General features: G+C 33.8%; 2 protein-coding genes across 4 annotated transcripts; both read right to left on the bottom strand.

The window, feature by feature from the left end:
- Nucleotides 1–524: 524 nt before the first annotated feature.
- On the bottom strand, nt 525–3,528 carry LOC122593293 (UPF0664 stress-induced protein C29B12.11c). The gene is made up of 5 exons (XM_043765684.1): nt 3,305–3,528; nt 2,542–2,653; nt 1,498–1,569; nt 1,206–1,420; nt 525–850 (listed from the first exon to the last, which is right to left on the bottom strand). Exons 1-5 carry the CDS (start codon nt 3,412–3,414, stop codon nt 754–756), a joined length of 606 nt encoding a protein of 201 aa, XP_043621619.1. The 5' UTR covers nt 3,415–3,528; the 3' UTR covers nt 525–753.
- A 5,653-nt stretch (nt 3,529–9,181) lies between these two features.
- Nucleotides 9,182–16,409, bottom strand: LOC122592448 (histidinol-phosphate aminotransferase, chloroplastic-like). Of its 3 annotated transcripts, none has more exons than XM_043764674.1 (10): nt 16,301–16,409; nt 15,887–16,163; nt 14,976–15,059; nt 14,679–14,833; nt 14,433–14,530; nt 13,510–13,618; nt 12,836–12,993; nt 12,301–12,443; nt 12,033–12,173; nt 9,182–9,678 (listed from the first exon to the last, which is right to left on the bottom strand). In XM_043764674.1, the coding sequence occupies exons 2-10, from the start codon at nt 16,157–16,159 to the stop codon at nt 9,547–9,549; spliced, it is 1,293 nt and encodes a 430-aa protein (XP_043620609.1). In that variant the 5' UTR covers nt 16,160–16,163; nt 16,301–16,409; the 3' UTR covers nt 9,182–9,546. The 3 variants fall into 3 exon arrangements, with proteins under 3 accessions (XP_043620609.1, XP_043620611.1, XP_043620610.1); XM_043764676.1 differs by having other exon boundaries at nt 15,887–16,043; nt 16,301–16,406; XM_043764675.1 differs by having other exon boundaries at nt 15,887–16,061; nt 16,301–16,405.
- Nucleotides 16,410–17,102: the final 693 nt, after the last annotated feature.

The raw sequence follows: 17,102 nt of genomic DNA, 5'->3' as shown, positions 1-17,102 counted from the left end.
CAATTTTTGGTCATGCTCTTCCAAATATCAACATACTATTTCTAATCCAGTGTCGAGGCTGAATATCATGGCATCGCTAATGTTGTTGCAGAGACATTTTGGTTACACAACCTCGTGCTAGCTACCAAGGATAATAATGGTGCTTCGTCACTAATCTAAGTATAGGTTTGCGTTTACTTTATCAAGCCATATAATGCGACTCATCACAACCATTTTTGAAGGCTTCAGCAAACTTTGTGATACGTTTAATATTGAATATATCTTGATGTGAATATGTTTCTATAAACTCGTGTGCATTTTATTTTCACTAATTCAAGACCACTTTGTTTGATCCCCTTAACATTAGGAACTTACACTAATTTCTTTTGCTTGATATTGATAGAAAATTTGGGTCATTACATCATAAAAAGTCCATATTCACCCTTGTTTTAAATGTGGTCAACTCTCTTTCTTCCGACAATGTTGAATAAATTTGGTTCCAATTCTACAATTTAATGCATTGAGAGCCGAGACTGGACCAACAGTGCTCATAACAAGTTTACCAAACTGATTTAAAGAACATTAACAGGCATTCAGTTAAAGTGGCAAGTTACCAGGTGAAAATATACCAAAATACATACAAACCCGGAGCCAGAAGATCTCATGTACAAGTAGATATTACACAAGTAATTATAGACTCTATTTAGGCATAGAGATTAGTAGCATGAAGACGATCACACAGCATGAAGTTCCAGATGAATGAAACTTGGTGATTTATTCAGGCTGGGGATGATATGTACGGCGTCTCAGCTGTGAATCAGAATTTGGCTGCTGCAGAAAGATCCTTGTTGGGTCACTTGGATCAACATATCTGCTCAAACAATAAAGAGTAGTTTTATATACTAGCTTAGCAGGTGAATGGGTAAGTCAAAGGGTTATAGTTAAACCAGAAGGTCAACTAGGTAAAAACTGGTAGAAGGTCAGCAAAATGAAATTATGTAGCATACAACCACTCAAATCTTTTTGGTACTCTTAACACTCTAAAATTTTGGTCAGAAATGTTTTAGGTTAAACAAACAGCACGGGCATTTCAGTTAACCAAAAAGTAACCATTTTGACCGAAAGCTGTTAGGGCCCATTACTTGACCCATCCAATTCGCCACCTCTAAAAAAGCACCATTAGAAAATTGCTCATCAATTTTAATTACTAAACAAATGGCACTTACGCAGATCTCATCATCTCGTCAACTGGAGTTTCTGCTGCTCTTAAAGGATCAGCACGGGGCTCTGATGCAGCAGCACTATATTGCTGATTATATTGTCTCACAGATTTTATCAGGTTGAAAAACAAGGGCACAAATGTTCCACAACCTCCTTCCTTGAACAAAATCTTGAAGGAATGAGTCGAGTATAATGCCCTGTGTTGGTCATCTGGAACCACCTGCAATCACACATGATGATTACATCAAATAACCAGCTACATTTTCAAAAGTCTAAGAATCATATTCATCTACTTACAGGCTCCACGAGTCCAGATATATTGTTGCAGTAAAAAATCGGCTGATTAAACTTTTCTCCATGCACATACAGCTGCAGACAAAATAAAAGTCAAATAACTGATTCTACACAAACAAGCCTACATATGCTGGGAAGGTATGAATATCAAAGCAATCATTATTTAAGCAATGATTTATGTCTAATGCAGCAATGAACATACTAATCATTATAGGTGTCAATATCGGCGGGTATGACAAGCCAGAAGACAGGTCAACCATGTAACTTTGGTGTGTCATGAGACTGGCAATTTTATAAATGATCGGTGTGTCAAACTAGTTCAAAATCTCAATTAGAGAAACAGGAATACAAAACAGTATCATTTCAATAATAATCTAGTTAGTATTCCCATATTTCGACCCATTTCAGTTTTATCTTACTATATATACTTAATCCATTGTAAAAATAACATTACGCAAACTAACACACTCGTAAGTAAATAAATGAAATATGCTACCACTGCAATGCATCTATCTAAAGCTGATGGCAGCTTGCATCTTTATATTTACAAAAACTGTCATATGTTATAGTCAAGGATGCCAAACTGTAGCTTTATGAAGCCAATGCGCATAGCATATTTTAAATGAAAAAGAAACAGAAGTTCAACTGTCTAAAACCGATAATTACACACACAGCAATTAAGTCCATCAAATGTGTTGATGTATAGTGAATCAGAGAATGCGACCACTGTATAAATGGGCATGAGCCATAATGATTCCTCTATCCCAATATAATTGTCAATATTACTGCTTACTTTTTACTAATTTAACAGTTTTACCCTTCAACGTTTCTCTAATGCATTTTTGAGTTTTGTAATACAAGTTTCAACCAGGGATAATACGGGAAGCTTAAGCAATTATACATGGCCATCTATGTTAACAGATATTATTGAACATTTTAAAATAATAATGTGGGCTATTATTTTGAGATGGAGGGGAATCGGTTTTCAAATGCGATAAAATCGTCGGTAGGCTAATCAAATGCAACAAAAGAGAAAAATGTTCTCACCAAGGGCATATCAAACGCAATAAAATTGTTGGCAGGCTTATCAGCAACAAACACCATGCGAACGTTGGACAAATATATTTTACCCTTTGATTTCGCAACTCCTCCATTAGCCCTATTCATAACAAACAAGTCAAATATAGTTCATAAATAATAAAACGGGAACCCGTAAAACAGCAGAGCTTATCGGGGGTGCTCACACAAAAACAAATTCAAGTTTATAAAAGTCATCAGGAACTATATATTTCAAATTTTCTATCACCCATTATACAAACCTAATTAATAAAAAAAAAAAAAATTTTGAATATATCTCTCGTTGTTATTCGACTTTCAGTTATTATAGTTGGATACATTTTTAAGGACTAATCCCTCACTAACACACACACACACACACATATATATAGTATAAAATGGGGCGAAACCCCAATGGTACCGCCATCATGTGACCTAATGGGCCCACAGATGAAGGCTAGAGTTCACAGGTTCAAAATGATCCCATGTGTGAGGATGGTGCGGACATGAGTTCCATGCGGTGTGCACTCTACGGTACACGGAGGGTCCCACCCATTTACCCTTTTGTTTATATATATCGTATAATGAAAAGAAAACAGAAAACATAAAAAAAAAAAAAAAAAAAAAAGAATGATGGTAAACCTAAGGAAAGGTATGATGGATCATCTTATAATATGTGAAATAAGGTTTATAAAAAATGAAATTGAATTGAATTATAAAAAGAATATATATATATATATATATGTATGCATACCCGGGGATCTTGTCAATCTGGAATTCGACACCGTCTCGGATCAAGACGAACATCTCGTTGACGAAAGCTACGGGCATACCATTGGGATACAGATTAGGGTTCAAAGCCATTTTTGACGCTTTAATTTCTCTTTTTCTCTTTGGATTTTGGCTTTGGGTTTATACTTTATGGGGAAAAAAAAAGAAAAATGTCGAATGTATGTATGGAATTATGGATGTAGGTAAAAATGTAAAATTCTTCTTTGGTATCTACGACATTCCAGACCTTACCGACCGCTACACGAAAGAGGAAGGGGGTGTTTCGTAATTTTTAAGATCAAGTAAAGCCATTCGACCGACGTAGTAAGTAATTTTTCATAAGACTCACGATCACAAAAGGTAAAAATTGAAAAGTGTAAAATGTTTAGTTTTCATTCAGAGTAATTTTTTTTTATTGTACTTACATATACACTATAAGCGATTACTAAGTTGGATAAATTGGTTGGAACCCTTACTTAAAAAGTTAGAGATATAGGTTAACGTTTGATCTTCATTCTTAGCAATGCGGGAGGTCATTTTGTATCTTTGATAATCTTTGGTAATGTAAGACTATTTACATCCCAACCTCTCACACACACCGTCGAATATGGACGGAAGACGGTACTAAGACCCAAAAACTGAAAGGAAGACGATATTGGGAGTTACTTATTTTTCTATATATAAGCGATTACTAGCACGTATCCATACAATGCGGCGGTGGTCGTGACGGCGATAGTGTGGTGGTCAGGCCGACTGTTGGTGATGGAGGCAGCATCGAGTACTGTAGATAATTAATGTAAAAGTAACTGATGTAAAGGGTTAATAAAGATATTTGAAAAGATAAAACATTGATAACACAATTTGATCATTATGAGTATTTTAGACAATCCCAAGATTTTAAGGTAAAAGAAATTAACCCATTTTCAAAGTTTTGACATTAAACTAATTTCCTAGCATTTTATTTTTGAATAAGGGGTTAATTTAGTTAGAATTTTAGTGGATAGCGGGTAAAATACCCACAAAAGGTAGGATGGGTCGTGGCACCTCCTGAGAATGCCAGCCATCCATATGACTTATGAGTCATTTTCCACTCTCCTTCTTCTTCTCTACAACTTCATGCAATTCTATCATCTCCTTTCAAAATCAAAAGCTTAATTCTTCTAATTCAAAGGAGAATCATTGTACTAAACATCACCATCTTACAATCTCCATTCAAGAATCAAAAGTTAGGGTTTGTGGGTCTTAGTAGTGGTGGCCGAATTTCAAAGAGAAAAGAGGGGAAGAAGAATTTCCAACTTAATTCTTGAATTAACATATTGTTTGTTGAGGTATTAATTTCCTCTAATTTAGTTTTCTTCTTCCTTTTGAATTTAGGGTTCATGGTGTGAACCAATTTTGGGGATTTTGCTAGAATTTGAATTATGATTAATTTTCCCCAATTCCTTAGTTAACCTAGTTGTCATTGAGTTATATGATGCATTTGATTATGCAATTTATAGGGTTATGTGATAATTTGAGTTTATGAGAAAATATAAGTTTTTGCTAGTTAATGAAATATGGATGAAAATGGTAGGTTGAACTACCTAATGTTAACCTTAAGGATGGAAGTAACTCAATGACAAATGGGTTGGGTTTTGGGTTTAGAAAAGGTTAGTGATTGAGTGTGACTAGGTTGAACTAGTCATAGTTGTGAATGTAAGCTTATGCATTTTACGATATGATTTTAGGTTGAAGCTTGCTTGTGCTTGTTGTTTAGCGTTATTCTCTTTGTTGCGGAGGAGGTGAGTATATTTGCATACCTTTATGTTTATGTTGGGTCAATTGACCACCATGTTGAAGTATTTGTCCATGTGTGGATAGACCACCATGTTGAAGTATTTGTCCATGTGTGGAAAGACCACCATGTTGAAGTTATTTGTCCATGTGTGGAAAGACCACCATGTTGAAGTTGTTAGTCCATGTGTGGTAATTGATTGGCTTATATAAATCCATATATGTGTTGTTAGTGTGCAAGGTGAACATGTAAATGTGTCATGACGATGTCATAGGTTACATGTAATAGTCCTTATACTTGCCTTCCTTCGTAATCGTAAATGTATGCAAGTATATTCACTAAGCCTTTGCTTATATTTTAGTTGTTTACCCTTTTTATAGGTAGTTCCGGAAGAAGGAACTAGGATTGTTGATTTGAAAGTGTTGATTTAGAGCTTGAAGTGGTTGAAGTAAAGATTTGCAAGATTTGAAGGTATTTAGGTCATTCATGGATGAATGACAAGCTTTTGGGTTTAGAGGCTTAGTTATCCCTCTCCTTTTGGCTCTTGGTACATTTTGGTTGATGGTCATATTTTGTTATATTATGTAAAAGATCAGGTATAAAGCTTTTTAGAAAATATGTAAAATTGCACTTTGGGCGAAAATTGTGTCAAAATGGGTAAGATGACCCGTTTACTTGTAGAAACTTGGTTTGTATAAATAGATGGTATGGAGACTTTTGGAAATGTAGTGTTAGTTGATTTATGTCAAAACTAAGTTGCTAATCAGTTGTCGGAAGCTCTGTTTTGAGGAGTTGTTCAATGTGTCAAAAGTACGAAACCTGAAGAGGACGGCCTTTGTGCAGAGGACGGCTCTTGTGGACGGCCTCTGCAGGACACAAGAGCCGTGCTCCTCTGTAATTTTTACACTCTTTTTTTTCTGAGGCTTCGTTTGACCTTTCCGGGACCTGAAACTCATACAATAGACTTATATTAACATTCTAAGAAAGTTCAATTTGTCATTTTTCAAATTTGAGAACTTTAATTTTTGGGGAAAATTGGCCGTATTTTTCTAAGTATAATTTAACTAATTTGCGTTTCTTTTCTTTTATGTTCATACTTTTGGGACTAAATTGAGTCGAGGCGTTTCAGTCAGGCCGACTGTTAGTGATGGAGGCAGTGTCGAGTAGTGTAGATAATTAATGTAAAAGTAACTGATGTAAAGGGTTAATAAAGATATTTGAAAAGATAAAACATTGATAGCATAATTTAATCATTATGAGTATTTTAGACAATCCCACATATAACTGTTTCTTTTAATAAGATAATATAGATAACTCGCTAAGGTAGCTACTCACATTTTTAAACTTGAGTAGGTCAGTATTGTTGGTATATGATCACATTATAATAAACGCATGTCCGGAAATCATTTAAGCGTACGGGGTTACACAAAATGACACGTAAACTCTATGTAATTAATTAATGTATTAAAGTAGTATATTAGTTAATTTGATCATGAAATAATTAATAAACTATTAAAAGATTAATAGTGTTTATTAATTAATTAAAAGAAAAGGATTAAAGTGTAAATTGGAAAGTTTTCTAATTATACACTAATAGGGTGGGCCAAAAATTTCATGGATTTTTTAGGCTTTGACTAAACTTGTTCATCAAGTTTAAAACCCTAACTTATTATCCCTATATATAGGGGTTAAGAGTTAAGGGTTTTGTGTGACAATTCGATTTGTAAAAACCCAAACTAAATAATCCTCTCTTTTCTTCTTCGGAGCCGTTGAATTCAAAGCAAAGAAAGTTCGACATGAAGGAATTACACACAACGGGTTTGTGAATTCATGGTCGGGTACTAGCATACATTATAGGGGTGTCAAGTGTGCGATCGTAAAGGGGTTTTAGTTTAGACCCAATAATAATTATTATTATTAATAACATTATTGGAAGTTTTTCATAAAGGTACACATATTTTATTCATTACTTTATTAATTAATAGTATTACATATACGTTTCTATTCCGCCGCATACTCGTAATTTGTTATGTATTTATGTTCATATATTCTAACAAGTATAAACTTTAGTTTTTCCCCAAATAGACTTATTTATGCTTCAATTTGTCATGCATGGTTGGGATGTCAAAGGTTTTTTAAATAATAGCAACCCGATAAGGATAGTGCTAGATTACCCAAAATGCAAGTGTTAATTTAAGCCTACATGTCACTGCCCATTGTAACTACAATATGCCAAGTGTATACCTTACATTTGTTGGAGTGTGATCATTTTATTATAAATCGCATGTCCGAGAATAGTTTAAGTCTACGGGGTCACACGAAATGACACGGTAACTCGATAATATTAATTGATATATTAAAATAATATATTAATTAGTTTGATCACGAAATGATTAATTAAACATAATTAAAGGGTTAATTGTATTTAATTAATTAAAGATGAGGATTAAAATGTGAAAATTGGAAAATGGATTTGGGCCCTAAAGATTAAAGGGGGTCGGCCATAACAAGTCTTTGTAAGCCTTTGTCTAGCTTATTTTCCAAGTAATGTTTAACCTAATTATCCCCTATAAATAGAGGGCTTAATTCTAGGTTTTTCATTCTTTTCTTTTCACATAGTTTTCTCTCCTTTTCTCTCTTTTTCTTGAAGTGGCCGAAATTCTCTTTCTCTTAAGGGTTTTCGACTTCAAGTTAAGGGTTTGTAACAAAGGGTTGTTCAGTTAGTGATCGGGGTACTAGCATACGTTATTCGGGGTGTCTAGTGTGCGATCATAAAGGGGTTTTGCTTTAAACCCTAAGCATTAATAATAATCTTATTATTATTATCTTTATTGGAGCTTTGCATAAGGTACACAACTCAATTATATTCTTCGTTAATTAATTTGATTGCATATTTGTTTCGATTTCTTCCGTTGCGCTTACTCGTGATTATGTATGATTATATGCTTATATTCTAACAACATTAACCTTACTAGTTTATGACTTTTTTATTTAAATCCAGCACAGGTTTTGCAGGTTTTACATTTAGCGCGTGCGGGAAATGAGGGTGGTTGGAAACGTGCGATGGAAATGAAGAAGGAAGAGAACGGGTTACGAACCATCAATAAATTTGTATTTAAGGGGATTTGGATCTTAGATTCAAATTTGGGTGTAAGCATGATGACTCCTGGGTGGGACGGGTTTCTAAAAGTGAGGTATATAAGAAAGCAATGTCGTTAAATCCAAATTTGTCTTTAAAAAGAAAAAAATGGGTTGATGGAAATCAGAAATAAAAAAGTGGTGTTGATGGAAAATAAAGAAGTTGTTTTTGCACTATCTTATCATATGAGGTTGATGTGACATGAGAATAGAAAAGTGTTTAGAGTACATATGGCGTTTCACCTAAGGGTTCTTCCTTTAAATGACCTATGACACCTGATAACCTATGACACTTGATGATCTTCATATCGTAATTTAAAGTACGTGTAAAGTTTCACCACTTATGATAAGGTGTCCCTGAATAGCAACTAACTCTTGAGTCTTGATACATGTTTTAAAAAATTATAAAATTAACAATTTATAATTTCCAAGCATATAACATAAATCTAGTATTCATCTACTGTTAGAGATACATTTTACAAACCTATTCACTTATGCTGGGAATTCAAAAAAGGGCTTTGCAATTTTCACATCTATACCGATTGACATCAAGAATATAATCAAAAAAAGGTTATGTTATATTTCCATTCTTGCTTACTACTTGCATGTACAACATACGCAATGCATGTAGAAAATTATAAAATTAACAATTTATAACTTCCAAGCATATAACATAAATCTAGTATTCATCTACTGTTAGAGAGATACATTTTACAAACCTATTCACTTATGCTGGGAATTCAAAAAAGAGTTTTGCAATTTTCACATCTATACCGATTGACATCAAGAATATAATCAAAAAAAGGTTATGTTATATTTCCATTCTTGCTTACTACTTGCATGTACAACATACGCAATGCATGTAGAAAACGATAGAAGTTGACAACCATTATAACAATACATCTAACTGGGGATAGAAAGACTACCGACTGGATGATTCAAATCTGATTGTCAAAAAAATGTTTGCAAAATCAGGTCAAACATACCAGAAAGAGTTTTTAAGTAACTTAGTTCGACACATTACATAAGCAACCATGGCTACTTGCTTTGCCACCTCTAGTTCATGAACCTACCAAACACTCGCATTATTTTATAATACAGCGAACCGCACTAAAATTGCGTTAAAATCTGCAGTTCAAGCTAAGTGCTTCCACAATGAAGAATCATATGCTGGAAATTTCAAATTACAACACTTCATTTTCACAAATTGCCTAAAAATGGTGACCTTTCTCTCTATCTGAATAACATGTTAGGTTTACCCACAATTTTGAAAGCAATCACAAGAAACAATCTTCATGACTCGACCAGCCCCGTCAAGATACACGTTTAATGCATTCCATTAAAGTATCAGTTTGTTCAGGTTTACCAACAGAAACACGAACATAACCCTTCAATTCTTTATTGCTGTAGTGACGTATCATCACACCCATTTTTGCAAGGTCTTCCTGTTAAAATCCAAAATCATATTTAGACTATCATAAATACTGAATAGAGTTTTATAATACTGCTCAGAACAATATAAACCCTGATCTTTATAGATTCATGCACGACACATCTAAGAGATGATTGACTATTCCAGATTTTAGTGGCAATAATAGTACAAATGAATTCTTAATGGGATCTAAAGCATCTATTAGGGTGCATCATAATGATAAATTTAAGTTCGATTTTCAATATGCTACACAAACTGCTCTAAACCTAATCTATCATGAACTTAGAATTCACGTGTCAAGTTCTTACAGTATATATCTTTGTGTACATAACAATTACATTGATGAGATGCTACAATTTATAGTGATGTTAGCACTGGTAACACGAGCAATAAAACTAGTGACTTAGTGAGGGCAATAGCAATAACGATGATAATGGTATAACCATGATTATTTCTAATCATATTATCTTTAAATGTTCAAGATTAAAACCTAGGTGCACAAGATTACTTGAAATTTTTTGAATTAATTAGTTTATCCAAATAATATGGTGTGAATAGGAACCATTTCTCCTTGAACTAAAGGTGGCAATTTCGACCCATTTACGGCTCTGTGTTGTATTCAAATGGTCAAAAAAATATATTTAAAAACGGAACAAGTCAAGCAGGTTAAAAGTTGTTTATTTATTTATATCTATACTATATATCTATATCTAAACTATATATAAGGCAATTAACGCACACCCATTTGAAGATTCAGCTCCATTAGAAATGTGTCATATCATCACTTCCTCGATCACTAAGAATGTGACTCGTCGCCTTCTCTCCACCACCATCATCGGTAATAGCGAATATAAGACTTAATTGAAATTGATAAGCCAATCAGCTCTCACAGTGGGTTAGATACCAAATTAATTCTTAAAAAGTAAAATGAAAATTACAACCCGAAGGTCCTGATCATATATAGATATGATCCCTAATGCATATCTAACATAAAACCTATGTACTATATAAATTAGCTTTAGGATTTTATCTGATAATTAAAAATGATAGTATCTAAAAATAAAGACCTCATAATTAAATTCCGGTTGTATTTGTTGTGTTATGTAAAATGACACACAATATAATTTCATACACAGCGCTAAATGAGCCAAATAGGTCTCACCATTAAGATAAGGACACTTTATACCAAATACAGATATAATGAGTTATGTTTGTAAAGTGTTACAAAGCAATGAGAAAACTAGTAAATAGTTACTCTCATGGCGAGGTGCAACTTGTTAACACAGGCTGCTTGCAGGGTTGTTAGATTAATATATTTAAATACATGACATACACAGATAGGTTGATTTCTAAAACCACACATCCTTCACCTGAAGGCTGCACAAGTGCATAGCGTAAAATTTTGATTACATGGTCTATCAAATTTTTGTAAGCATATTTATATAATTCTTGTTATGCACATTTAATTCGGTTCAATCAGGCTGTTCTCGAAAATCTATGGAAAGTAGAAGGAAACAAAGGAGTTAAAGGAAAGAGAGGGTTGAACAAATGTAAAGACGCTAATATTTGTCTTTCATGTGTGTGTGTGTGTGTCTTTTAGTTGGTAATAATGAAGAGAAATGACGGGGGATTTTTGATAATTTTGAGTTTCAGAAATGGAGAAGGAAGATACACTTTAAATACCAAAGAGATACAGTTAAGTAGGTTAAGTACGTTTAATAAGGTTATTTACATAGGTAAAGTGTATAAAATATGGGTGGGAGAAAATAGCTAGCAAATATATAATCTCCTCTCATCTTTTACCCTCTCCACTCCCCTTCTCTTCCAGACATATCATAAGTTTTACTTTCTTTCCAGTCCTCTTCTTCCCAAATAAATATTAAAAAACACAAACTTAGATAAATTATTATTCCTAGTAAAATATGGAATCAGCGTCTCAATTCTACACACAAAGCCATCCAAGAGAAAAGGGGAAGAAGACAAAGGAAAAGAAAATTATGGAAGCGAAAATGAGAATTCAAGGTCATAAGCTCAGGAAACACAAGCATTCTGTTAACAACGACATTCCACAGTCAACTTCAATGTTTGGTTGCACTTTAAATTAAGATCCCAGCTTCAACAAGATGGTCCCGTCATAGCTTGCAGGGTGGAGTATTAGCCGATATGAACTGGATTAGCATTGGATTCTTGACATATTAGACTATTAGTTACCAATATAGTAGTTAGTCTTGAATTACATTTTCATCAGGTTTCCGTTTACCTAAATCTATTAATATGGCTGTTGTAAAGGTTAAAGACAAGTATAATTATAAACATTGCTCAGGCAACATATGTTTTCATCATTATAAATTGGCATATCTGTTGTACCTTTAGCTTCTTAGCATCCCTTCCACCAGTAACCTCGCAAAGAATAAAATTTGAATAGCTTGGATATGGATTTAGAAAGGGCACTTCTTTCAAAAGCTTGTAAAGCCTCTCTCTTTCTTGTACCAGGGCAACTTTAACTTTCTACAATATGAACAAGTTTTACAAGTTGTCAGATATAAAAAAGCTAAGTTGTTCATTTTTATTTGGATAAAGAAGGCTTTTGTCCCGTAACTAGGATATAAACAAAGTGGCAAGTGGTATCATTTACCTCCAAATATGTGGGATTCTGCAGTGCTGCACAAGCAGAGACTTCAGCGGCAACAGACACATTATATGGCTGCTTTGCTCTCCATAGGTACTGGATAATACTCGAAGGAAATGCACCATAGCCAACTCGTAGTCCAGCTAAGCCTGTTTAAAGTTGACTATTTTTATATTATACAACATACAAAGCCATGAATGTGTGTGTGTGTGTGTGTGTTTTGGGAGGGTTCAAATTGGAAATTTGGAGCGAAAACAACTAAGTAACCACAAGATTATGTGTTAATTCACATGTAAATAAAATCGATTCACATGTGAACACGACAAATAAAATGTCAATGAATCAATTAGCAAGGTCTTAACAGGTTGTCAAAAAGAAAAATGTACTCCTCATCTTATGGTGCATATACTTTTGCAAAATGTGGAAGTTAGTAAAACTTCAGAATTAAATAGAGAAAGTGTATAATATCATTGGGACAGACAAAAAAAATACTTATTAAGACAACAAAATTACACCAAAGAGAGGGAGCTTAGAAATATACCGGCTCTTTTACTGAATGTACGGAGAACAATAAGGTTATCATGCTTCTTTACCCATCCCATCTTAGAATCAAGTCCCGAAAATTCAATATATGCTTCATCCAGTACAACAAGTATTGGTAGATCAAGTATCTTCAACAAGACATCATCACTAATCACACTGTCAAGGAATTCACAACAGCACCATGTATTAAAATATAGATATCAAGAGGTGGAGGATAAAAGAAACATAACAAAGATGAACAGAGCATACACTGGATAATGGTATATGAAATCCCTAGGTAAAACTCAATTAAATAACTAGCACATATCTAAGCCATGATAAAGAATCTTAAGGGTATGCTTAAAAGTGCATATAAGCGGATGCACTAATAACTAACAATAGAAATTTGATTCACTTTAAGTGCATCCAGCACTCAGCAGAGTCATAGATAAGTTTTAAAATATCCAGATTAACCTAAAGTATTTGAGGGTTTGGGTGCTCTACCAGTATACTGTAACCAACAGTTACTCAGAATATGGTTCAAGTATCATCAATCAGTCGGCTCATAACTAACGCATAAAGCCAGTTAATAGAAGGATCACATTTCAGTCAATAAGAATACGGTGTAAACTATTGGTTTGTAAGTACAACCATGATAACTGACATGCAGACTAAACGAAATTCAATGGTTACCTCCCATCAGGATTGTTTGGAGAAGTTAGAAATATGATCTTTGGTTTCTCATGCTCAATGGCTTCAGTAATCCTTTGTACATCCAAGCTGAAGTCTTTCTTCCGGGGTACTGCTCAATGAATCAGCAAACACTAGTTAATTGTATCTGCTATTGCAATTATATGCCTTAAAAGCTGAGCAGACACAACATAACATTCACCAAGTACTTGCACTTAATATGGCACACTAAGATTTAATGGAAGAGATGGTAGTAAAAGTAGGTTAAGAAAATACATTATTGTTGCATAAGTTAAAGTGTTAAACTATATACTCAAGAAGTCGAAAAGGTACATGATTATCGGCTAGAAAAGTAGAAATGGTCAGATGGGAGGTCTGGCCAAAGCTTCAAAGCGGATTCTGGTTGGGTAGCAGGTAATATTAGCATGGGTGAAACTGGGTCAGGTTGACCAACAACCAAGTTTTTGTACTAATTATATTTATAGTAATAATCAATGGATTAAATATGATTACAATATATATAGTTAATATAATACTTTAAACTATATTGATAAAGAAACGTGTTAAACTACTTTATTTAAGATGTAGCATAACCCAAATTGATCCATTCAAAAGTAAGAAGTTGAAAGTGCCACCTCTAATCAGAACTTCAGAGTTAAAAACTTACCCAACGTAAAGATCCCGATTATTTTTTTTTAACCATTAAGTGCAAAGTGGATTAAGTGCTAAATAGTTTAATGACTGTATTGGTTAAGCAATAAATAAACCATTCAGTCTTTTGATTATTAAGTCAAAAGTGAACATTTTTTATTAACTTAATGGATTAAGTAATTTTTTTTTCTTAAGCTCGTTAAGTCCTAAGTAAGCAGGGCCTAACTAGCAAATCTGAATGAAATACATGATGGGGAGAGAAGTAAAATCCCCACCCTTTATGACACGTGCACAATTAACAGCTGCATCAAATTCATACATCGTAAAGGTTGGAGGACAATCAACAATAATGTCACCCGGATCTAGAACACACCTGTGACATAAGGAAATCAAACCTTTTAAGAACAAAATGTTCAGCGAATTAAGAAGATTCAGAATTAGCACGCTAAATAAAAACACCACGCTAAAAAATTGCTTGTTTTAAGTCATTGAAATTTATGCCCACAAAATGTATCACTAACCTCATAATGAGATCGATTAACTCATCAGCCCCACACCCCACAAGGATATGCTCAGATTCAAGGCCAGAGTCCTCGGCAAGGGCAGCACGCAATGTACGACTTTCAGGGTCAGGGTAAATATAAGGAAATTTCAATTGTCCCAATGCCTCAAATACCTACAAGATGTCAAGATCCTGAATAAGTAGTTGGAAGAAACCAGTACACACACTCATATTTCTTGTTCTAAATAGCTGGACTATAACATGTACTAAGATATTAGTTACATTACTGTTAATAATTCCTATATAACAAACCTACCTCTGGAGGTGGACCATATGGGTTCTCATTTGCATCTAACTTTACAATGTCCTCAGGCTTCCTACCGAGACGAGTTGACAAAACCTGTATAAGAATTTATAACCTTGTTGTGAAAAGCCACCAATAACTAGAACAGGAATGCATACAACACTAAAGACAAATTAAAGGCTTTTCAACCCTTAATTTAGCAACCATCAATATGAAGGGCTAGAAACTACAAGTAGAAAAATATTATAAAGCTATGTTGCTAATCTAGTCTCAGGCGTCCAAATAACTTGGGATAACTATTTGATTAAGCCCTTTCTGCCTTGTTCTCAGTTCTCGGGTTTGAGACTTAACAAGCATAACTTCCATCCATTCCTTAATAGTTTAAGATGAAAAGGACACCAACGGTAGACACACATGAATTTTTTTTAAATAAAGACCATAGTTGCAAACTTTTATGTGTTAAGTTGCCATGTTTAGTTAATATAATTAGGGCAATACAACCTTTTAGCTTATTTTCTATTCGGCTTACTTTTCGTAATCCCATTTGTGTGGCTTATGAGCTTTTTTTTCAATTTTCAGTCATAAAAAGCTCACAAGACAAAAAGCAAGCCAAAAACTGGGCTTATAAAAAATTAACCAAACGAAACTAACCTAAAAGGCTGAAAAATAAGGAAAGATAAACACCCTTATATAACTTAGGAAGACCAAACTGGAATCTATACTAGATTACCATGTGTGACAAACTGACAACTAACTTACGTTGTAACAAAATGTTGACTTAAACAATCGGAAAACAAGATATATCATATGCTTAATTAACAAGTGGCCGATTAACGGCCAAATAATGAAATAAATATGATTGATACATATGCCAAAAAAATTAACTAACAATTGATGAGATTATAAGAAAGTGGGATAACTACCTCGAACGGCAAAATGGGCTGATACGGGGACAATTCTCTAAGATGAGACCTGATAAATGAATCCCCAGTCAACTGCTGTTTAACAGCTGGTGCTGCTGCTACGGCTTCACTCGACGAAGAAGCCGAAGCCATACAATCAAACATCCTCCTGCCACTACTAAAAGTCCTTTGATTTCTTAAAAAAGCAAATGATGGCGATAACGAAAAGGCGAAATCATTGTGGTTGGATTTTATCATGCAAAGAGATGAAGAACACCCATTAATTACACCCATTAATCTGCATTATTTTCACTTGTAAATATCATTCAAATAAACTAGCACAGTCTAATCTAATTTCTAATACAATAATGAATTAACATATATACATACATTTACATATATATAGATACATATATAATAGTAGTGAAATAATACCTTGTTAGTATTATAAGAGTGATGATAATAGGGTTTTAGCAGATAGGAGATGAAGATTCCACAAACACCGGCAAAATTCAATGTTAAATTATGTTCCTTATTTTATTACAACCTCAGTATGCTAAGTCAGCAAAAGTGAATAACACAAGTGGGTTTAGGGTTAGTTGTTGTTTGACTTGTAAATTTGGAAATTGGATAATAAAAATTGAAAACAATAAAAAGAAGTGTTTCAAAAATTTTTATTCAAAAATAAAAAGTAATGTTTTGTACTTTGTTTTTAGAAAAAAAAAATTTCAAAAATATGATTTTGTCACGTTTTTCTTGTTTATATGTTTTTTGAAAAACATAAATGAAAAAGAAAAGATGTTTTTCTAATTAAACGTTTTTCAAAGTGTTTTTTTCTTTATTTTAAAGAGAAAAGTTTTGCCCTAATAACATTTGGTTGATAAATTGTCATCAAAGTGTAACATTTGGTTGATAAATTCTCATCAAAGTAATTTAATGAGACTCAAGCTCTGAAAGGACCCGACTTGATATACCGAAAACATAATAATTTTTATTTTTTATTTTTTTACAGAAGGTGCGCCGCACTTTAAACTGGGTGCGCCGCACTCAACTAAACAGAGAGACACCAAATGAGGGTGCGTCACACCCTTGCCCAGGTGTGCCGCACCTTTGCCCAGATCAGATATGGGTGTGCCGCACCTTAAACTGGGTGCGCCGCACCTGTCCTGCAGATCTGCACAAAATTGCATTTCCATCATTGACTCCAACTTGAAAACATTACTAACTCAAAACTTTC

Source organism: Erigeron canadensis, chromosome 3 (assembly GCF_010389155.1).
Source record: "Erigeron canadensis isolate Cc75 chromosome 3, C_canadensis_v1, whole genome shotgun sequence".
Lineage (NCBI taxonomy): Eukaryota > Viridiplantae > Streptophyta > Magnoliopsida > Asterales > Asteraceae > Erigeron > Erigeron canadensis.
This window is presented reverse-complemented; position numbering and strand designations above follow the sequence as displayed.